The sequence below is a fragment of the Setaria viridis genome, chromosome 5, assembly GCF_005286985.2.
Source record: "Setaria viridis chromosome 5, Setaria_viridis_v4.0, whole genome shotgun sequence".
Classification (NCBI taxonomy): domain Eukaryota; kingdom Viridiplantae; phylum Streptophyta; class Magnoliopsida; order Poales; family Poaceae; genus Setaria; species Setaria viridis.
The window spans coordinates 35,997,784-36,020,487 of record NC_048267.2 but is presented as its reverse complement, the minus strand read 5'-3'; the positions used below and the strand labels follow the sequence as shown (position 1 = coordinate 36,020,487).

The following is a 22,704-nucleotide window of genomic DNA, read 5'->3' as shown; positions in this document are numbered from 1 at the left end:
AACTTTTTTAAAATTAGGATGGTGAATCATTTTACAGAGTCAGCAGAGAATCGCTTCACATAATCAGCAGAAAATAAGGAAAAGCTACTTTTTTCAGCTCCTAGTTCATTTCAGAGAATCACTTCACAGAATCAGCGAAAAATCATTTTTTCATGAACAACTGTTTGGCTCCTATCCAGGATCTAACCTGAATTGAGGTAGGCAACCCAGACGAATCAGGAGCACGCATCAGGTTCTTGCACACGAATAGATTACGGGGGCGGAACAGGAGCACCCATATGAACCCAGAACGCCAGTTACATCGTTCTATACAAGTGAAGTCTACAAAATTACTAGATGACGCCCGTCCCCGTTGGCTGTATTGCAGGTGCAGTGAAGTCATCGTTCAGAAAAGGGGCACTGACGAAAACAGCTGAATGAAGTGCTTCCAAACAGAAGAGCAATTGACTCACCAGATTATTTTCTCCTCTTTTTCACAAAGTATACTCCACAGAAGAAAGTATTTTCAAGCAACAACATGCCATTACTTTTTTACCTTCAAAATACATCGATTAACATCCACCCACAGATTCGCGCACACTAAGCTAAAGTACAATGTACGATACATGTATAACACAACTGCTCGTCTAGACCTGACCCAAGATCAATCTTTTCTCAAGTCTGAGAGTTTGAACTGCCAGGTGGCAGCAAGGAACATGATGACAATCCACCAACAAAACCTGCGCTGAACTGTGCTTGAGTCAAGGGTCTTCAAGAATGGCACGTGCCAAATTCGATGCCAGAGCCAATCTCACGGAGCTCAACGCATGGCTTGGTAGGTGATTGTTCGAAAAATCAGGGCGCAGCTTGGCGAGTGACAGCTCTTGCAGCTTGTTGAGCAACAAGTTCGTCTCAGCAACATTCATTAGAGGGCTGGGTTTGCAATTAAGTAGCTCCATCTGGACATAGTGGTGACACAGAAAAAGAATAAAATTGATTTCTGCAGTCTGGCAAGTGGAGACAACTGATTGCTGGCATCCTAAACAAACACAGAAATAATTACTTACTGAATCGTGTAGAAGGGGTAGCCAAAAACGTTGCGGGGTGGATGGGTTCCTCATAAGCTACAAGCAAAACGCATCTATGTGGTCAGGAGAGCGGAGGCAGCAGAGTATTGGCATCCTCTAAGGTGCAAGTTATTTACAATCCTCTGCTGGCAGCTTCAAATTGAATTGCAGGAACCCCCTTTTTCTCATGTCTAATGAGATATGGGGCCTGAAGTGTCAATGTGATTTAAAAAACACAGCTGAAATGTAAGAAATTCACCTGTATAAGAAAATCTACAGTTTGCCGAGCAGCCTCACCGGACCTTCCATCTAAGGCTTGGTGCAGAGACCTCTTGAAATCACGGTACCTTTGCACAATCATATTTTAAGTTGGCATTCAATAATCAACATTGTCATGTAGAGAGACAAATTTGATGTGCAAAGAAAGAAGTACCTGTGAAGGAACTCGAGGCCACCCGCACTACCAATATCAGAACCAAGTAGCTCGAGCAGCCCTTCCCATTGCTGACCATGCAAAATTGTTATGAGTTATATGCTAAAACAACTAGCTGAAGGGGATTCCTTTAAGGTTGTATTGCACAAAGAACAAGCTGCAGGTTATAGCCAAGGAGTTCAGAAAGAAGCAAAGATTTATACCTTAAAACTATCATCTGCGACTGACTTCCCAATGTGTTCAAATAACTGTTGAGCAATTCTGTCAAGACGAACTTTATCATGAGCTTGCTGGAACCAGTATACACCAACTCCTTTTCGCCCATGTTTCCAATGATAAATGCCAGCAACCTAAAAGAAAGCCAAATTTAATTAGATAAGAATTCTTAGGTTAAGCTAACATTGAGTTCAATTGAGATTTGAGAACAATAGAAAATGCAAGCTACCTGCGAAAGTTTGAAGAGTTGGACAGAAAATAAGCAACAACCAAACCACAAGCCATGTTCAAATTTTTTATAATAACAAGAAGTTGTGTAAACATTAGAAACCACATTACCTTCATTATGTTTGTACTAATATTGTCCAGTTCATACAAACGGCAGATTTCCAAAGTCTGTTCACAGAAATCAGTATTAGATTAAAAATAATTAGATTTAAGACACTGCAAAGAAGTATAGAATTACATTACATGGTACCTTGAGTACTAGGCGATTATCTTGTATGGGTTGCTTGAGAAGTAGAATCTCCAAGAGCCCTAGGCCTTGGTTTAGACATGAAGACAGATAAGTCGGCGCAATCTGAGAACCAAACAAGTAAGAGCCAAACAAATGTAGTCAAAAGGAGACATTTTTGCTATCATCAACAAACAACAACAAAAGTTCATGAGTTTATATCATTTAAGAAAACTAAAACAAATGATGTAGCAAATCAAAGCTGCACATCTGAATATTCAGCAAAAAAACACGTGCAATAAAATAGTTCCTATTGACCACTTTATTAGGATCTGCTTCCTATCTAACATGGATGGGCCCATGCTTCAGTAAGCCAGCCTAGTGGCAAAAGGGAAACTAAAAGGGGCTAGAGGAATCAAGGACCGAAATGAGAGGTAAAAAGGAAATATCCCAGTTAAATAATGCATAGGATGCAATCCATGCAGTTGCTAGTTCCAAAAATATATGGATAATAGCATAATGCCTAATGCCTAACAATAATACTGATACATAAAACTAATCTAGTTAGTTGGTGCACTAATGTTACTACTCCCTCCGTTTTTGTTTATAAGGCATGATATGACATGACACGGTCTCCCAAATTACACTTTGACCATTCATTTATCTTATATTATATTGTTTATGGTCATAAACTTATAATCATTAGAGAGTACATTTGATTACAAATCCAACCATTTCAAGTTTACATTACAAAAATAAAAAGATATTGGCTAAATTATTGGTCAAAGATGGTAAACTTTGAATCTTGATATGCGTGTGCGCCTTATAAACAGGAATGGAGGGAGTATGTTACATAACTAACCTGCCAAGTTAAAGAATGAGAGCACAAAACTTGAGCATAGACTAGCCGGTGCAGTTCCTCTATGCTTATACCGCCTAAGTTAGGCCGCTCTTCATGCAACATAGTATCCGCATAGTCATTATCAGCTGTCAGCAGTTCCATAGCATGTGTGACCAACCTACAGTAACAAATGCCCAAATCATTATGATGGTGTTTTGATGTTGAATAGAGATTAATAACTTAGCATTGTCCATCTTACCAAGGACCAAAATGTTTAGTGCATTCTGCCAGCACAACCTAATCATGGAAAAGAAGATGTTACCCCAAGAAAGGATAATGTAAAAGTCAAAGGACCTAAGGAGTATAGAGGATCACATTATGCTCCAACCTCTGGATTTTCTGAAAGGACGCCAATAACGAGGCCTGTTAATCCAGTAGTGCTAGAGGACGGCTTAAGCTGTATGCACTTTTGTGCTAAATGGTGCATCCCTTCAAAGCCCTGACAAAATGCAGATTTTAATACAACATGAAGTTATGTGAACTTTTCAAAAGCATACTTCCTTCAAAAGACCTTAAATGAGGGTATAAGTATAACCTAATAAACTATATAACAAAAGGTAAAAATTTGCATGGAAAAAAAATAAATAGGACAAAGACTCTTAGAGAATTCATTGCCAGAAAACAGGTCCTTAAACACATCACTATGCAGTGCGGCTCGAAATTAATAGCAATTTGTTTGGCCACTGATTTAGAGAAGATGGTTACAATCCACATCTGGACTCATATAGGGGTCCAGGACACAGTCCACGTCTAAAAATCAAGGAGATTAAATAAATGATCGCGGAGGCAAGTAGGTGCTTTTATAAAATATTCTGAAATGGAATTTCTTTCAGGGAAAACATTTAAAGCCCTTTCGATATTAGGGTGAAAAGACCCATGACAGATCTATGATTGAGCAATGGGCATTAAGCAATGCAATTACATCAGCAATGAATAACTCAATCAGCAGAGGAACCACAAAGCTCTACTGCTACAATACAAGGGCAAATGCACTAACCACTGTAAATGGTCTTATGTAAAGAAAATGAGAAGCAAACAGCTCCAGCCAATGGGAGGTAGAAGCAGTGAGTTCCTTTATGTTCCCCATCATAATATGAAGCAAATTCTTCAAACCATCACGGGTTTTTTGGTGACCACACTGGATCCAAAATGCACTGCACTCCAGTTTAGTCACTTGACCTCGCCACTTTTCCCATGCCTGTAAATACAGATACCTTAGAAAAAGCTTTCCACTGACTTGATCAGAAGCCTCACAAATATAAACAAAAAGGACTTGCAAATATGCACAAAACAAAGGCAGATGAAAGGCATGCTATTTGGAGCATTTAGGCTCCATATTCTATTTTTCTAAAAGAACAATTGTGCATCTTTCACTTTTTTATTTTCAAAGAGCAAGAAAGGTCTCTTTTTAGTTTATTCACTGATCTAAGAACAATCTCAAAAGGTAGATAGATAGTGCTGCATAGCAGTCACATCATGTCCAACGAGGAACGATCAGATGGTTAAATCAAAGTGTACCCTATGACTTTAATTTGCAGCCGTGCACACCGCCTGCAGTCATCATGGCAATCATACAAAGGCATAGCTGTGGGAAAACTAGATTCTAGCATGCAGTTCAAAGCTAACAGAGCAAGACAGACTAATCAATTTTTGTAAGGATTTTTCCAATGATATATTGATATGAAAAAAAGTGCTTGTGCTAATGGTATAGAATTGAGAACCAAGCAATAGCTCAGTTGGTACAGCTTCCTAATGAGAGGCCGCCCACCCAGGCTTGAACCCGGGTGCTTGTAGATCGTGTGAACACCTCCCTAAAGTGTTCACTACTATCCTCTCTTAAGTCTTAAGAGAAAATCAAGGGGACGCCTCACCCTGTGATCGAGATTTTTTTTAGTGGTGCAAAATTACTGCAAATACGCTATTTCCAAATTTAAAGGGATGCATTGCTAGAAGAGATGACATCATTTTATCAGACAAACCTTGACAAAATCCGGTCTTGTTTTGCAGCACTGGCCTAATTTACCAGTTGGTAAATTTGGTCTCAAGCGTGGCATCGTTGATACAAGAACAGCAACAGCCTCGACTAATCCATTTTCTGTCTGTAACCAAAGGAAAAGGAAACTAATGATTTTAGGAAAACCAGGTTTACATAAAATCAACCAGCAAGGCAGCAACATAACATCGTGACATATGGCCAAAGCTAAAAGGAATACATTTACTACTATAGCCTCAAAATAACTCCTGAAGGAAATACAATGCCCCAAATATGAGTAAGAAAACTAAAGTACATAAAGCTAAAGAATACATTAAAAACATAGCACAGTTACATTTTCATGGAAATCTTACTTGCAAAATAAATGAGTTCAAGCAGGAGAGAGAGTGAGAGAGAGAGAGAATCAAATCCAAAATAGACCAAAGCAATTCAAATCTTCATATTACAAGTCACGACCTAAATGTAAGTCCAAACAGATTCATCCAGTATTTCCACCTTATCTTCACAATAGCGGAACAAACCAGAGCAATCCAAATCCTCATATTACAGGTTGCCACCTAAAATTCAAACAGATCCATCCAGTATTTCCACTTTCATTTTCAGTTCTTCATAACAGCCGTGCAAGAAAAAGATCCCCAGCAGAGTTACTATTACTACTTATATGCTCCTGTTTCAACCAAACTGAATTGGCTTGAAATCTCAGAAATCATTCATTACACAGCACCACTTAAGTTAATTGTATTTGTTGCAACAGGCTAACCACTTCAACCTAAACAGTAAAATGACATGGAGCAAAATATAAGTAATTCACATGTTTCTATTATTCTACAGCTGGACAGAATCTCAAGGTTCATGTTAGAGTAATTAAAAACAACAAATTCTACAAACACAAAATAATCAAATATCTGGAACTGGAACCCTAAGTAGATCTTACGTATTTTATTCGAAAGATAAACTATTAAAAGAGGAAATAAAAATAACCTCAAACAAACCAGCAACAGCAATGGAATTACCTCACGGTTATCCATCTGATCCAATTGGTATGATCCATGAAACCGTAGCATATTCACCTACATGAGAAACATCTTAACATGGTTGGCATCTAACAAAATCACCAACCTAGCAGAAAATGCAGAAGAACACAGACATACCACGATGTCAAGCCATCCAACCGAAAGTGCTGCTGACAAACCATTCCAGTAATCAGGATCATCTTCAACAATCTATAAATGATCTCACGTTATGCACTTGACCTCATCAACGGGACAACAAGGACTGAAAGTAATACAGATGAATAGTAGTACAAAGTATAAATAGAGCATCAATCAGAAGCTGGGCTAGTCATATGAATACAAGATACTAGGAATCTGTATAAAAAATCTGCAAACCACGTAATTGGAAGATGCCAAGACACTACTCATATTGAAACCAACCTGCAAATTGATGAGCTTTTTCTGGAAATTGCTGAGTTTAGAATACACCGTGCTCTCTGTCGCTGACAAGAGGCTGTCAAAATCCTAAAGTCACAGGAAGTATAATGCAAGAGTCATCCCTGGGCAATGTTAGACTGAAGCGTTGTTGCAAGTGGAACAAGGAAATGGTTTAGGGAAGAGCATTACGGCTAACCAATCAACAAGACGCTCAGGAAGCCAGCTTTGCAACTGTTTATCAACATAGAATATCTCCAACAACTCCCAGGCAGCCCTCAAACTTGTGGGCTTCTCCCTAACCTTTAAAGTGTATGAATTACATTTTAGGGAAGGGTGAACATTTGAAATTGAACAATGTCTTGCAAAAATAGGTGTTACCATGTCATAAGTAAAGTATAAGCATAGCATATAGAGATGGACACCTTAAGAATTGTCTTGGGGTCCTCGATCATGAAAGCAGGTGGAGAATCCGGGTTCCCAAGGAGATTGCTGATGGTTTTGCTGTATTCGAGCACATATTGCCACCTAATGAAACACCATTGAAATCAAATTGGAAGCACAACTACAATATAGCATGCCTTAGCTAACCAGCAAAGGAAACAACTCCTGTGGTTCCCCTTTGCCAAAAGAAGTTTCAACCATATTTTCACTGGTACAGACTCATGCATCAGTGTGAATGTACAAAGTTACAACTTAAAGATTCTACAATCCACAATACTTAGGATATCTGAACTCTTAAGAGTTACATAGCTGTCAGAAACACTACAACTGCAACACATGATGGTAAAGTCAAAAGTTTCTTATAGCATTGTTACATAACAAATTTCTGCAAAAGGATCCTGTGGGCATTAAGCCAATAGCTTGAACAGTTACTTTTGAACCGTGAGGAGGTAACTGTTAGTCTATTAGAACTGGTAACCAAATTAATCATTAACAGTGTATACTGTATACAGCCTCGAAGTAAAGCTCACCATTCTGCGTAATCAGGGACTGAGGACATGCGCGACATAGCGGCAGCATCTGCGAGGGCGTTCTTCCTGCTCTGCAGCAGCGCGAAGGCCGGCACCGACCCGTACTCTATCCGGCGCATCTCTGCCTCGTCAATTTCCTCCTCGACCTCGGCGCCACCATTGCCGCCGGAGCCGAGGTTCACCTCCACCACACTCCCAGCGACCTCCACGCCGCCGCAGCCCTCCGAGTTAGGCGGGCGGAGGCACGCGAACTGCAGAAGGTTGCCGCTGGACCAGTTGATGTAGACGCGGAAGATGGGTGGGGCCACGCCGTGGCGGATTGGCCGCAGGGGTGGCGGCGACGGCGCCCCTTGGCCAGGCTCCCCTCTAAATGGGACGATAGCGCCGCCGCCATCCGTCGGCATGCCGGGCATCCTCGTCGCCGGCCGAGCACGGGCTAGGGTTTTGGGGGCGGGTGACAGCTCCGAGCGGGATTTGGGCGAGCGATGCGCTAGGCGTCTAGCGAAGGGGGTTTTAGGAATCGGAAGTCTCAAAGACCAGTGAAGAATTCAGCTGAAATTGACTCCGTCCAATTATAAATCGTTTTGATTTTTTTTTATTTATAGATTTTTCTTGTACACTTAGATATACTCTTATATCTGGATACATAGATTTTTAAAAATTAAATATTTAGAAAAATCAAATGATCTGAATCAGAGTAATTGTTATTTAAAAATTTTACAAATTTGTATCTTTTACTTGAAATTCATTTTACTAGTACTAATCGTTATTTATAATAATAGCGTTGGCATTTTATTAATTATAGTATTCCATTGTTACAACTTGGTGTTAGTTAAGGTTTATGTTTATTCATGAATCGTGATGTTTTTGTTGGTAATTATATGAGTTGATACGGAACAAAATTTTAATCGACGAGATATATTCTAGTTGTTAGCACTTCTTTAGGAGTTGTCTCATCTAAAGTTTTATGAAAACTAAATTGCTAAAAATAATTTTAGTTTATTATTTAGAAAACTTTATTTGTTTCCTCCAACTGCCTTCCAGCTTAAGTAAAAACTTATTTCTAGAAAATTCAAAATTCTATGTTTAGCGAATAGTAATACTTCAATACGGCCATACAAAGTGCGCGTGTACCGTCGGACGCTGTGCGGCTGCTTCATGGCTATGTAAATCCTATCATCTCATGGCAATAATAGCTCATTTCCTTCTTCATTTCTATTTGTTAGATCCATACCCATTCTTCCTCTCTTCCCATCAAATCCAATAGAGGATGGACTGGTGGAGGTCGACGTCATTCAGCAAAGTCTTGTGCGACGGAGGTGGGCCCTTGTGACACGAGCGACTGAGCTCTAGCATGTGCAACGTTAGGAGGTGCACTAAGCTCCACCGATGACAATTTCTCGCTAGTCGCTAGCACAATAGCTTAGCTATAAGTATTCGGTGATTGGGATCTAGTTAAGTATCCGATGATCATTTTCAAGCTAAAATAAGACCAATTCAGTCCTCCTCAGTTTTAGCATTTGATTCATCAATCATTGGACTGTTTTGAGCTACCTAGTGTTAGATTTTTCACAATTTTGCATTGTACCTACTTCTAGACACGCTATAGTCAAGCTACTGCTTTTCACACACACCCTAATAGTACGGCCAAATGAAAAAACAAAGTCCAATTCTACTCTAAGTGTCTTTCAATACCAACTAAAATATCTTTATTCCCATCACATATCATTTGCACCAATACAGATAAAAATCAATGATGGAGGAGGCAAGAATACCACAAAAGTCTATCGTTGCAACCTAAGTTTTGGTTTTCACCGCAAACACACACGTTTGTTATAACAATCATGCTATCATTGATCACTAAAACCAGACTGGGAGCCTAGATGCTCTTCACAATAGAAAGAGAAAAACTAGATTAGCAAAAGTGTGAGATAATCATTCACTAATCTACCAAATGTTATGTCCTTAATCCATCAATTATATCATTCAATTCAAGTCCATGAACAACGAGCTCAAGAGTTCAATTTTGGCCCTGAATGGATTGTTCAAGCCAGGTAGAAAATCAAGACGCCAACAAACATTACGGCAATCAAATAATATTAACATCGGTAATGCTACATAATAGACATCCGGAATGTTAAAAAAATGGATGGTTCGACATATATTGCAATAGTTAAGCATCGATATTGCAACTATTGTTTCTGCATGTTTCACAGTGAATGTTGCATGAAACATAGTGTTCATGTTGCGGCGGGAATTTTCTATCCCAGAGTCGAACGACGTAGTCATTTTTTCACATATTTTTCAATGTTGTAACTATAAATTTTCGATGTTGCAAATATTTTGTTTTGACGTTGCAACAAAGCATCCGATGGGAAAATTCCCATCGGACGTCCGGGCCCTAGCAGTGCCGTATTAACATTTGATTTTTTGAGGTATGTTGGGATTTAAAAGGTCTTTGAAGATATTCGACCACCGCATTCTCTTACACTAATCCGAGTACATATTATACTTACATATTATTAAATAGATAAGTAGAAACAACTCCTACAATGTATCATATTTTATTGTTGCTTTCTACGCAACTCAGCAAAATTAATTGTTATGCATTTGTATCCTCATAATGGACCCAAAATGTGACCATGTTTTTCTAGTCCTGATATCTCACATTAGCTGTATCAACTTTCTTCTCTCTTTCATTGTTAACGTTGTCTGCAACTTAAAGTGCCATGTCACCAAAAGGATCTATTCATATGCCTCATATGTCTATTAAAAACAAAAGGCTTTGTTTTTTAAAAACACCTGCCTAGTATTATTACTCGCCAGGGGTATATGCATATTGGTTGGGCCAAAAATTCTTCGTTTCCCTGTCTCACAGTAACACCCGCCGTGTGAGGAACGAGGTCCGGAGTAAATCCACGGGCCGTTGCAGCAAGGCCTGCCCAGTGCCCAACTAGCCACAGCCCAACCGCAAACGCTCGACGACGCCCACCCTCATCTCGTCAGTGTCTCTCTCGCCTCACGCCCGATCTCTCCTGCGGCCTGCCGCTCTCGTCTCCCTCGGTCTCTCCTTCTGACCCCAATCCCCAATCCCCAAACCCTAGGGAAGCCAGCGGGCGGGCGCCGGCGGCCGACAAGCAGGCGCAACGGAGCGACGGTGAGACCGCGCGGCAAAGGCCCATCGCGACGCCGCGACAGGTCGACGGCGTCGAGCCGGCGACCGCGCGGCCAACGCCTAGCGTGCGAGCACCGCAGGGCGCCAGCGGTCAGCAGAGGAAGCGGGCAGCATCCCGCTTCTCGGCCTTCCCGCGCACACGCCAGCTAGACGGTGTCTAGGGTAGAATCCCCATGACCGACGCTGAGCCACCTCCTACAGTGGGGGTGGAGGAGGCCTTGCCGACCACCCCGGATATTGCGCTAGACGGTGACGGTGAGGGCTACAAATTTGCTGAGGCTATTGAGGGTGAGAAGGATGGCGGAGCTCCTTATGGGGAAGGTGGCAAGGTGGAGGAGGGTTCAAAGTCCTGTGGTGATGATGTCGTGGCAGATGAACTCTTGCGGATTAAGGAAGACCCCAATCTGACCGATGTTGATGAGACTGACGAACCAGAGGAGGATGCTGGTGCAGAGGTGCAAACGAGTGACGTTGCTGCTGCTGTGGATGTTCTTGCAGAGGTGGGTGCTGCTGTGGCATCCTCAACATTGGTGGATGCTCCCACAGAGGTTGGTATGCAAACCAACGAGGTTACTGCTGTGGATGATCTCACAGAGGTGGGTGCTGCCCTGGTATCATCTACATCGATGGATGATCCCACAGAGGTGAGTACTTCCCTGGTCAATGAAGACTGCAATATAGTTTCCACCGGAGGTGTGCATAGGTTGGATGACCAGACTGATAAGGAGGTTGATGGTGACTCCCTTGATGCTGATGAGGCTGCTCCCTTGGTAAGTGATGTACAAGATGACAGTGCAAGGATGGATAAGGATATTGCACTTAGTGATGATGTTGTGCATACTCAGGATCATATGAGGCCGCAGATGGATGTGGCTGCAGCTCTGTTAAATGAGGTGGAAACAGAGATTGTGAAAGCTGGAGACCCTGTTGCAGAGGCGATCACAAATATGGATATGCAGGTCCAAACTGGAGATGACAGTGAGGCGGAAGGTGTTGGCACTATTGCTGACGCTGCTACAACAGATGAGGAGAGCAAGCATATGGGTGCAGTTACCACGACCACAGATGACAGCAAGAAACATAATGGGACAGTGGGTGATGATGCATCCAATGAGGGGATACAGATGGATAGAGATGGACTAACTGGAGATGATAGTGAGCTAAAGGAGATTGCAACAGCTGATGAAGATCACGTGGAAGAGGAAGGCATGCAGATGGGTGCAATAAACATTACTGGAGACATGGACAAGGAAGGCAGAATTGTTGTTGAAAACATTGCAGATGAAGCTGTAGATGGTGTGGCTGTCCCTGAAGAAAAGGCTGTGCAGACGGATGAGGCTGGTGATGATATCCCTGAAGAAGAGGATGCGCAAATGGGGGGAGTTGGCTTGACAGGCAATGATAATGAACAGGAAGAGGCTGTGACAGCTGATCATGGAGTGGAAGAAGATGCTATGCTGATGGATGCAGTTGCCAACGATGATGATGAAGATAACGAAATTGTTGGTGAAGATGTTGCAGAAGAAGCTGTCACTGGCACAGTTGGTGACGATGCCCCTGAAGAAGAGGCTGTGCATATGGACGATGACGACGACGATGACGAGCCTCCTCCTTTAATTGCAAAGAAAGGTGGAGGGCGTCGAAAGAGAGGTCGTCCATCTTCCAAGGCCCAGGCTGTGGTGAAGCCATCTGTAAAGAGGAAGGATGAGGAGGAGGTTTGCTTCATTTGCTTTGATGGTGGTGATCTTGTGATCTGTGATCGTAGGTTTGTGCTTCCCGTGGAGTTTCTTTATGTCTTTATTCCAAGATATGGAACATTGAACATGTTACAGCTTTTGGTTGATCGTGATTGTGACATCATTTATGTGTTCTCATTTCAGGGGCTGCCCTAAAGCTTATCATCCTTCGTGTGTTAATCGGGATGATGATTTCTTCAAGTCAAAGGGTCGGTGGAATTGTGGTATGTATGACAATTTTATCCGACCACCCCACATTGCTTACATAAATTCTTGCGTTTGAATCATGTGATATGCATGCAATATATCCTTACAAAATGTTTTCTTGAAGGTTCATTTCCTGTTCTTAATGTCATAGCTAACTTAAGAAAACGTTTCATTTGTTCCTGAACATTGACGTTAGTATACTTTTTCTAGCATGCTCTTCGCAGTCTGTTCAACTTGTATGAATTTTACAATGACCCTGCAGTGTTGGCCATCACATGATTTTCCTGTTCTTACTATCATTGCTTACTTAAGAAATTAGTGAAATCTGTCTAGCATGCTCTTCTTGATTTGTTTAACTTGTATGAGTTAGAAAGTAAGTTATCTCTTGCTGTTTATGAATTAGGAAATATGTTTAGCTTCTGCACTGTATACTCTTGGATGCTAGCTTACTTTCAAAAACTTGATATTTCACTGCTATTCTGGCTTCTGAAACAAGGGCTCTATTTTTTAACATGTTTTTTTTACTTGAGATGTATCTTTTTATGGTAGCGGTGAGGGCTGTTGCATAGTACATGGATATGATTTCTCAAAAAATACCTATTTGATCCTATTTGCTTTGCTGCCAGGGTGGCACATCTGTAGCAACTGTCAGAAACCTGCACGCCATATGTGTTACACATGCACCTATTCATTATGCAAGGCTTGCATGAAAGATGCAAAGTTCAGCTGTGTCAGAGGAAACAAGGGCTTTTGTGAGACATGCATGAACACTGTGATGTTGATCGAAAATAGAGAGGAGGCAACTGACCAAATGGTACCCTTATCCACCATTCTAGTTTCCTCAGTCTATTTATTTTTCTTTATCTTTATATATTTTTATATATACTTTTAGGCATTGAGAACTCTAGATTGTTGTTTTATGATTTTCCCATGCAAACGATTTAGTCTTAGCATGCAAGCTGCTTATTGTTTCCCACCTGTTCACGCAGTATTTATCCTGTAGAAGTGATACACTACAATTAAGTTGTTGATCCATACTTGAACTTTGATTTGGTCAAATCTAATGAGCGAGTTCAACTTGTAGGCAATTTGTTGTGTATTGAGAACTGTGTTTCTGAACTGAATACGTTTTTTGCAGTTTCCTACTCTAGTCACAAATAGGTGGTAGTCATCTATACTATCTCCAAAATGCAACATGACTGCTGTTTGCTCTTGCTTATTCGTATAACTTTAGTAAAATTCTAACAATTCGATAGGACAAATGTCTCTTTTGGGAGTCCAATATGGAAGGCCTACAGAGATAATGAGATATAGATAGCAAAAGTATGGAAGGCTTGACTGCATGCTTACCAAAGCATCAATCAATATTGACTGGAGGGGGTAGATCATGGATGGATGGCATTCCGATGCAACACTTGCATAGCAATTTACATTCCTTTGACACTAAGATATTAATTTTTATTATTGCTGCATTGCAGACATTAAGATTATCCCTTCGTTTAAATTTCTTACAGAATTTCTGCATTCCAAATGGGACCTTAAATTTGCCGGCATGTCTTTTGGAAAGAAAAGAGACTATCTGCATTCTGGACACACTACAAAATAACAAATGTGACTACTCGGGTGCAATTGTGATGCAATAGATCTTAGTTTAGCGGTACTGCAAGTTTAATCTCTACCTGCTAGCATATTCATCATGTAAAATTACGTGTAGGGTACCAATTGATCAGCAAGCTGCAGAGAATGATAGCATGAGTCATATGGTCAGTTGGTCATAACTGTAGAAAAAATCCTGGCATTTGCCACAATCACTACTTAAGGCATGCAGTTTCACAACGCATTTACAAAATGTGCACAAAAGCCTACCCTGTCTCAAATACTCGTCCACCAACATCAGTTTCTTGTAGTACATACAAACTAGTCTGTTGGTAAATTTTCAGGTTGGCTATTGTATGTTCGGCTTTGTTCCTTTTTCCTGTTCTTCTATCAATCTTACTTATTGTTTGTGTGAATTACTTTCAAACTGCTGTAGTGTTCAGACTCTGTCTATCAAAAGAACAGTTGATTTTACAGTATGTTTTTTCTATTGTGGAATTTGTTTTATGAGAATTTTTTTAACAGGATGTGGATTTTGATGACAAAAGCAGCTGGTGGTATTTGTTCAAGGATTATTGGTTAAATTTGAAGACAAACTTGTCATTGACAGTTGAGGAAATATCAGCAGCCAAATATCAAAAGAGTGGTGAACTACCTGATACTAATGATGAAGAGGCTAATTCTGAAAGTTCATTGGGGCGACATCTAGAGAACAATACACCAAAAAAGAGGGGAAGGAAACGATCGAAGGAAGCTGCCATTGAGGATGGTTCTGAAAGAAAAGAGAGCACTGGAAAGTCTACCAAACAAGGCCTGTCAAGCATCCCTGATGCTCAGACTTCTTCAGGGAAAAAGGTTAGAAAATTATCCAAGCGTTCTTTGAGCAGGCAGCATTCATCAAAAGAATCTGAAAGTGTTGGGACGTCTACATCCTCAGCTGAAGAGGCCAGCTGGGCTTCTGAGGAGCTCTTAAACTTTGTAGCTCATATGAGAAATGGTGACAAATCTGTGATCAGCCAGTTTGACGTTCAACCCCTTTTACTTGACTATATCAAGCGCAACAATTTGCGTGATCCTCGTCGAAAAAGCCAGATAATTTGTGATTCTTTGCTCCAAAGCCTCTTTGGCAAAAAACGAGTTGGGCATTTTGAGATGCTTAAGCTTCTTGAATCACATTTTCCCATGAGTGAGGTTTCACCATCAGCCGATGAAAATCATGGTGGTGTAGTAGACCCTGATCCTAGTCAGGATGCTGATGGTAACAGTGAAGCTTCAGTTGTTATGAGTTCAGAAAAAAGAAGAAAATCACGCAAGTATGACCAGAGACGTCAGCCTAATCTTGATGACTATGCAGCAATAGATAACCATAACATTGGATTGATGTACCTGCGTCGCAACCTAATGGAAGAGTTGATTGGTGATGTTGATACATTTGATGAGAAAGTTGTTGGATCATTTGTGAGAATAAGAATACCTGGTACTGGGCAAAGGCAGGACATTTATCGACTTGTACAAATTGTTGGTAAGTGGATTTATTTCCTAAGGGCTTGTTTGGTTTGGTGGGGATTGAAGAGGATTGGAGTGGATTGTTTGGGATTAAATCGCTTACAAGTCTTAATCCCTCCTAATCCCCTTGGAGGAGAGGATTAACCAAACATGCCCTAATTTGTTTTGGCTGCATCATACTAAATTTCCTTCCATTGTTACCAGGCACTGGAAGAGCTGCGGAAAAATATAAATCTGGGAAAAAGACTACTGATATAACGCTGGAGATTCTGAACTTAGACAAGCGGGAGGCAGTAACTATTGACATAATCTCGAACCAGGAGTTCACTGAGGTATTTTTCTTTCTCAGTGTGAACATAATAGTTTACTAGTGTCACGAATTTTACTAATCAAGTAAAACGCCATCCTTCATGCTTAACACTGTTAACATTAATTGCTGTTGGTATATCCTGACCTTATTACTGCACTTGCAAACACACTTGGTCAGTAAATCTGCTACTCTATTTGGTTTGAATTTCATACTTTTGCTGATTTTTAATTGCTTTTTTTTCTTTTTCTAGGAGGAGTGCAAACGTTTGCGTCAAAGCATAAAGTATGGATTCATCCCAAGGCTGACAGTGGTAACATACTAACTTATTATGGAGTGTGTCTTGCACATTTTATGTGTATATCTGCACTGTTTTTTTTTTGTTTTGCTTTTGTCTAACTATCTTTTCTTCCAGGGAGAGGTTCAGGAGAAGGCAAGGGTTCTTCAGACCCTAAAAGTCAATGATGTATGCAACTTGCATTAATGAACTATAAAAGTCTTTTTTTTGCTGCTAAGTAATCTGTTTTGCTGATTCATTCTTTACTGTCTTACAAACTTTGCAGTGGATTGAAAGTGAAAAGATGCGACTTGGGCACCTTCGTGACCGCGCGAGTGATATGGGCCATAGAAAAGAATATCCTTTTATCATTTATAAACTAGCATTATACATTGTCAGTGTAATCATGGGCTCATTGTCAGTTAGTCTGCTTCTGTCACATTCATCAGTAGGCTTTGCTCCTTTCTGTATTGAAGAAGTTTCTGATAGGATTATCCCTTGTTAAATGAATTTCGCTTGTATGACTTAACCAGTGTTCACGCTTAGGGAATGTGTAGAGAAGCTGAAGCTGCTAAGCACTCCAGAGGAGCGTGCTCGTAGGCTAAATGAAGAACCTGAAATACATGCTGACCCTGCGATGGATCCAGATTATGAATCTCCAGAGGAACAGGAGCAGGAAACTGAAAGAAGTAATTGGCTTTATTACTCCCTAGCATAGTACCATCTTCTACTTTATTGCAACTTTGACACTGACTTCCATAATTTTCATTGTACAGGTAGCTTCAATAAGTCAAGAGGTTCTTTCTTGAGGAAAGACGGTAATCTTGTGTCTCCGGTTAAAGGAGATGGTAGAAACCCTTTACAGCGAGATTCAAAAACTAACTGGGAATCTAACCGAAACACATGGGCTGAATCAAGTCCGCATATGCAATCACCCCTTTCACGGAGATCCACCTTTTCTTCTCCAGGTGATAGTGCTGGTTATACAAGTAAATCAGAAAGTCCAAACATTGGTGCGCAAACAGTTAAACTGGAAGGTACCACACGCAGTGCTTCACAAGGGCCATCTGGTGTCTCATCTGGAATTTTGGCTGCTAACGTAGGTTCAGGGGCAAAAGCTGCATCACAATCAGCCATTAATGAGTCTGAGAAGATCTGGCAGTACATGGATCCTTCTAACAAAATCCAAGGCCCTTTCTCAATCGTACAGTTGCGGAAATGGAACAGCAATGGGTACTTCCCTCCTAGTTTGAAAATATGGAAAGCTAGTGAGAAGCAGGACGATTCAATACTATTGACTGATGCTTTGGCGGGGAAGTTTGAGAAAGACCTTCCTCCATGGGAACCACCACATGTTAGTGCATCTCAAATTGACAAAACCCCTCTTCTTGAGGAAAGCACAATAGCTGGTGAACAAACTCCAAAATCAGTAGTTCCAAAGTCTTTCTCAAGTAGTGATCAAAGGCCTGATTATAGTTCAACGAACCTTGGAGCATCCATGATGCACTCTGGCGCTCAAGGTTATTATGGAGTGCAAAATTCCCATGCAGGATACACAAACCAACAATCTCTTACTGGAAGTTGGAATGCCGCCTCTAACCAGTTTGGGGTTGCAGTAAATCCGATGACACCTACCCAGCCTGCCATGGGAAGCTTTTCGGGTCAAAATATTGTGGCTGCAGGAAATATGGTTCATTTAACTCCTGGAATGACTCCTGCAACTGCAAATGCAGAATTAACCTCAGATTTACCCTCCCAGAACCAAGTACCATCTGCTTTGCCACAGATGGATGACAGATTAGCAGATGGAGAAAATTCTTCACATGGACGAGTGTGCTCTTCGGCTGAAGGTAGGCCCTTCAAGAAAAATTTTCTGCTTCAATGAAATTCGCTTACAGCCAGTTTGGATCCCCTGAGTTGTGCCCATGATTGTGAATCTGGAACTAAATTTATGGGGTCTAAATTGGCTAACTTGTTTATGTCGCAACTCTACCTATTTTATCTTAATAGGCGGTGATACATTTAAAATCTGGATATTGTAGTACACATTTATATTTGATGTAAATCATTTTTGTTTCTTGCAACCATTGGAGCACTGGGTGCTCAGCGTGAACCAGCACAACTTGAAGGTGTTAGCTCAATGCTTGACCACTGTTTATGCCATGTCTGCTTTCCAGTCTTTTCATAGGTCTTGGTTCTTTTATTTCCTTTATTAGTATCAAGCATATTTTTGTATTTCAGTCCTAACCATCTCCTCTGAGTATTACTAAGGTTTCAAGTGTAGGCCAACCTAACGGCATTGCTGTGGTGTCACTTGCAGGCACAAGGAACCAGATGTCAACACCATCTGCTGCATCAGTACAGCCTTCGGTGACAGCCATCGCCGGCAGTGATACTCAAAGCGGTGGGTGGACTGTACCTGCACAAGCGGCCAACACATCTGGCCAATCTCAGGTAGCTGGAAATATGACCTGGGGACCTGCACCTCAGGGTGATGGAAGTATGGGCTGGGGAATGATGGGACAGAGCAATATGAATATGCCCTGGGTAGCATCAGCCCAAGGTGCTTCAGGCTACAACATGGGGGTAACTATGCCAACACAGCCAAATGCAGTCCCGAACATGGGTTGGTTACCAAATCCCGGAAACGCCAGCATGAACATGATCTGGGCGGCAACTCAAGGTCAGGGGACTACAAATGCAGCTGCCATGATGGGAGGTCAGATGCAAGGAGTTGCCATGGCTCAATGGGGTGGTGTTGCAGCAGGAAATGCAAATCCTTATCCTGGCTGGGGAACCCAACAAGTTGGAAACATGAACCAAAACGTCAATTGGAGTGCTCCTGTGCAGGGAAATCCGGGTCAGGCAAACAATAGCATGAATTGGAATGCGCCAAATGGTAACCCTGATTGGAATAATCAGCAGAGAGACAGTGGGGGCAGGCAGTCTGGAAACCGTGACTCAGGTGGAAGGCCATGGAAGCGTGCTGGTGGCGATGGAGGGTCATGGGGAAATAAAGCACCGGGAGTTTGCTGGTCTTTTGTTGACCGTGGCAAGTGCTGGAAAGGTGACTGCAGATTCGTCCATCCAACAAACACGGACGGATATTCGTCCAGGAATGATCGGCACTTTGATAGGCAGCATTCGGGCAATGAGAGGCGACATGACAATCACAATGAAGGAAATGATCGACAGTTTGACAGGCAGCCTTCGGACAACGAGAGGCACCATGATAGGCCTGATGGCAGGCACGATGGCAGGGATGACGATAGGCATGATGACCGGCAGGCTGATAGGTCTCAGTCAAGAGAGCCGCACTAGAACTGTTTTCTGTCCTTTTACCCTACAACTTTCTTCCGTTTTGTTGTATGTGCAGTAGCATACTAGCGTAGTAGCATCCATGCATGCTTTGAACTCTATGCGCTATAGCGAGCTGCATACATGTGCAAAGATCATGTACAACAGTTGTAGTTTAATGCTGTGGGCATCTAGTTTCGAATTTAATAATTTGTTCTAATAAATCGTCGTGTATGAACTCTTATGTATAGCTGGGGCTCCACATCCCGGTTCTTCTCTATGGTGGTGACTGCTGTGTGTTTTTAAGTAGTTATTATGAGATTGTTAGCTTTACCGACAGGTGTTTTTGAAACGCTTGGGACATATATTCTCCGTTCAATAATCTGCGTGTGCCCATGTACTTTTGTGGTCATCTAATACTTCCATTTTGGGCGCTGCTGCGAGTGCTGCGTACCCTATTCGTTAACGTTTTATTGCTGGAACTCTGCATGATTTTCAATTGCAGACTGCTTATGGCCTTATGGGGCGGTTGCAGCCATGATTTCTAGTAGAACCGACTCGTGCATGAATATGTTGAACGGATCGGATGACAGAACTGCACGCTTCAGCTACTGTACGGTGCCCGTGCCCGTCGCGGGCGTACGGCAAAGCAGTCCAAAGGGAAAATAATGACACCAGTGATCCTACACTGCTCTACCAAAAGGCGTGTTAAGCAACGCCCTGTCCTCTCCGAACACAAGCACGTTCGTTAGGATATAGCGCCCGTGGCAGAGAGGATGTGGAAAGGGCCGCGAGAATCGGAGAGGGACGAACGAACGTACGGCCGCCGAACGGGAAACGCTCGCCCATGAGATCCCTGCGCGACGCCAGTCGGCAGTCGGGGTATGCTGCAGCTGCTGCCAGTTTCAGGTACGCTGCTCCTGCTCGTCTGCTGCGGCTCTCGCTGATGCATCAACAGCGACTCAGCGAGTAGTGGACCTGCAGGTTGCAAGACTGCAAGCTGCAGGTCCTGCGCTGGTCGGCAGCAGGGCGGTTCCGGTGGGCCTTGCGCTGCTGACCTCCTGCTGCTATGCAGTACTAGTAGGCTCCGGCTAGCGGCGATTGCATTGCACACCGCTCAGTCTCAGGGACGCTAACACGATGCACATCAGCACATGAATACATGATCGCATCTCTCTCGAGTCACATGATCGACTCACGTGACCATGCGACTATGCGAGAGCCCATCCGGCCATCCCGGTTAGCCGCGCCTCTAATATACTCTTCGCGGAAAGATACTCCCGCTAAGCACTCTGTAATCCTATCCCATGACCCATCATCGCCCGTGGGGGTCCATCCATGGCACAATCTCACGTGCGGACGAAGCAACACGGAAGGCGAGGACGGACGATGGGGCCAGGCCAGCCATGGCAGGTCAAAGGGCGCAACGGGATGCCGACACGTGGCATTCACCGTGCTCTCAGCGCTGGCCCTTCCCTACCTACGTGCTGCAAGCAAACGGACTCCCGTCCCGTGCACCACCATGCAATCGACCTCAATCAATCCTCAAAAGGCGACTTCAGCCGGTGGCGTGCATTGCAATCGAACGGACTCCCGTTGAGAAAACAAAAAGGACTTCAGCGACCCGACCTCTTTCCGCGCTTCCTTCTCGCATAGAACCGTCGACGTCGAGCTCCGCGGTCGTCGGCGCCGTCGATCCAACTTGGCCATTATTCCGCCCTAGCAAGGTCGCCAGTTCCATCCCAACGCCAGAACTCAGAAGTGAGACTTGGCTAGTTGGCTTCCAAAGCGGCAGCGCTGGATCACAGCATCGAGCAGTGCCACACCCATGACTCCGTGAGGCCATGAAGAGAAGTGCCTGGATCGAGCTTTCTCCTGCTTCTGACACCGGCCGTCCACCACCACCCCGCCGCGCCGTCCGCTCTCCCTGTCAGTCACATGCGCTGATGCGCGGCGGGCCCCAAAGCCTCATCCTGCAGGATAGCTGGGCCGAGGGGCCCGGGAGCGTGGATCGCGCATTAAATATTCGGCCCGTCCTGGTGCGACAAGCCCAAGAGCAACAAAAACAAAAGACAGGCAGAGTTTTCATTCAATATTTTCTTTATTTATTATATACAAGGAAGACAGGCAAAGTTCAAAGCTGACGTTGAAAGTGAGCCTCTAAGACAAGGGGAAGTATTTCAGAGGAAAAAAAATTATCACGAGCCTCCGTTGCTAGCAAGCAAAGCGAAGGCAATGGCGCTTACTGCTCCGTTCCCCACATCGCACACCTTTTTCCCTTGCAGGCCCCCTTTCCTTTTAATCCAAGCAACGAAATTTTGCGAAAGCCGAAAAGCTGAGCGGAGCTGCCGCCGCAATCTTTTGTGGGAAACCGAATTCCGGTGCCTCGGTGCTCGTGCACGGATGATCACAGCTGTTCCTTCTTCTTCCACAAGTGTCACGACTCATGACCATACCTGTCCGTAACTCCATGAGAGTAGAAGCGTCGAGATCAGAACCCGCCATAAATAGTTGTATGCCCATTTCTGCTACTGGATATCTGCAAATAAGCTTTTGTTGCCTAAACTTCTTTAAAGTGATGTTGTACTCTGTGGTGTGTGTGGTTGGAGGAAACTAACGAGAGTTTAGGTCAATTTCAGTGCACAGTTTTATGGCACAGTTACCAAATCTGATGATAACTGTGACTGCTGTTTTTCATGGTGATAAAACTCCTCTCACATATCATGAAACTCCATCTCCTCTCTCCTTATAATGACTTTACCACGTCAGCAAAATTGCTGATGTGGCATATTATTTAATGATTATGAAAACTTTTGATGAAAACTCCACTAAGACTGGCTAAGTCCTCTAAATCTCCTAATTGCTTTGTTCACGGGCATAAGATTTTAGAGTGGGATGAGGATGCAAGGGGATTTGAGAGCTAAACCCATTTTAAACCTAGGGGGAGCCTTGTAATTAGGAGTGAATTGCTCTTTAAGTGAAGCATAGATACATCTCTGGCGTTCATCGTGTTTTAATAATTTATTATAAATTTTCACTCCCAAATACACCAACCAAATAATAGGCTAAGAACTCCCAACCAAACTCTCTCTTGTAGGCCATGTTTGTTTCCATTCAGCATGGTGGAAAGCTGATTTTATATACTAAAGTAGAAACAGT

General features: G+C 42.7%; 2 protein-coding genes across 3 annotated transcripts; one reads left to right on the top strand and one right to left on the bottom strand.

The window, feature by feature from the left end:
• Positions 1-417: 417 nt before the first annotated feature.
• Positions 418-7,947, bottom strand: LOC117858154 (nuclear pore complex protein NUP85). Its single transcript, XM_034741166.2, has 18 exons — positions 7,445-7,947; positions 6,896-6,998; positions 6,663-6,773; positions 6,477-6,560; positions 6,195-6,266; positions 6,057-6,113; positions 5,030-5,149; positions 4,048-4,248; positions 3,379-3,489; positions 3,250-3,287; positions 3,012-3,168; positions 2,174-2,275; positions 2,035-2,091; positions 1,683-1,829; positions 1,480-1,550; positions 1,306-1,393; positions 1,047-1,103; positions 418-938 (listed from the first exon to the last, which is right to left on the bottom strand). Exons 1-18 carry the CDS (start codon positions 7,855-7,857, stop codon positions 741-743), a joined length of 2,187 nt encoding a protein of 728 aa, XP_034597057.1. The 5' UTR covers positions 7,858-7,947; the 3' UTR covers positions 418-740.
• A 2,521-nt stretch (positions 7,948-10,468) lies between these two features.
• On the top strand, positions 10,469-19,823 carry LOC117858228 (uncharacterized). Of its 2 annotated transcripts, XM_034741259.2 has the most exons (12): positions 10,469-11,389; positions 11,465-12,384; positions 12,500-12,579; positions 13,189-13,376; positions 14,684-15,680; positions 15,869-15,996; positions 16,225-16,284; positions 16,387-16,437; positions 16,535-16,605; positions 16,789-16,937; positions 17,025-18,098; positions 18,569-19,823. In XM_034741259.2, exons 1-12 carry the CDS (start codon positions 10,793-10,795, stop codon positions 19,567-19,569), a joined length of 5,316 nt encoding a protein of 1,771 aa, XP_034597150.1. In that variant the 5' UTR covers positions 10,469-10,792; the 3' UTR covers positions 19,570-19,823. The 2 variants fall into 2 exon arrangements, with proteins under 2 accessions (XP_034597150.1, XP_034597149.1); XM_034741258.2 differs by having other exon boundaries at positions 10,469-12,384.
• The last annotated feature ends 2,881 nt before the right edge of the window (positions 19,824-22,704 follow it).

Coding starts and splice junctions, on each gene's coding strand:
- LOC117858154 (XM_034741166.2), bottom strand. CDS start 7,857: ATGCCCGGCATGCCGACGGATGGCGGCGGCGCTATCGTCCCATTTAGA. Junction 3,288..3,378: donor TCCTTTCAGAAAATCCAGAG/GTTGGAGCATAA, acceptor TTCCATGATTAG/GTTGTGCTGGCAGAATGCAC. Junction 2,092..2,173: donor ATAATCGCCTAGTACTCAAG/GTACCATGTAAT, acceptor TTCTGTGAACAG/ACTTTGGAAATCTGCCGTTT.
- LOC117858228 (XM_034741258.2), top strand. CDS start 10,793: ATGACCGACGCTGAGCCACCTCCTACAGTGGGGGTGGAGGAGGCCTTG. Junction 15,681..15,868: donor TCGACTTGTACAAATTGTTG/GTAAGTGGATTT, acceptor CATTGTTACCAG/GCACTGGAAGAGCTGCGGAA. Junction 15,997..16,224: donor CGAACCAGGAGTTCACTGAG/GTATTTTTCTTT, acceptor TTCTTTTTCTAG/GAGGAGTGCAAACGTTTGCG.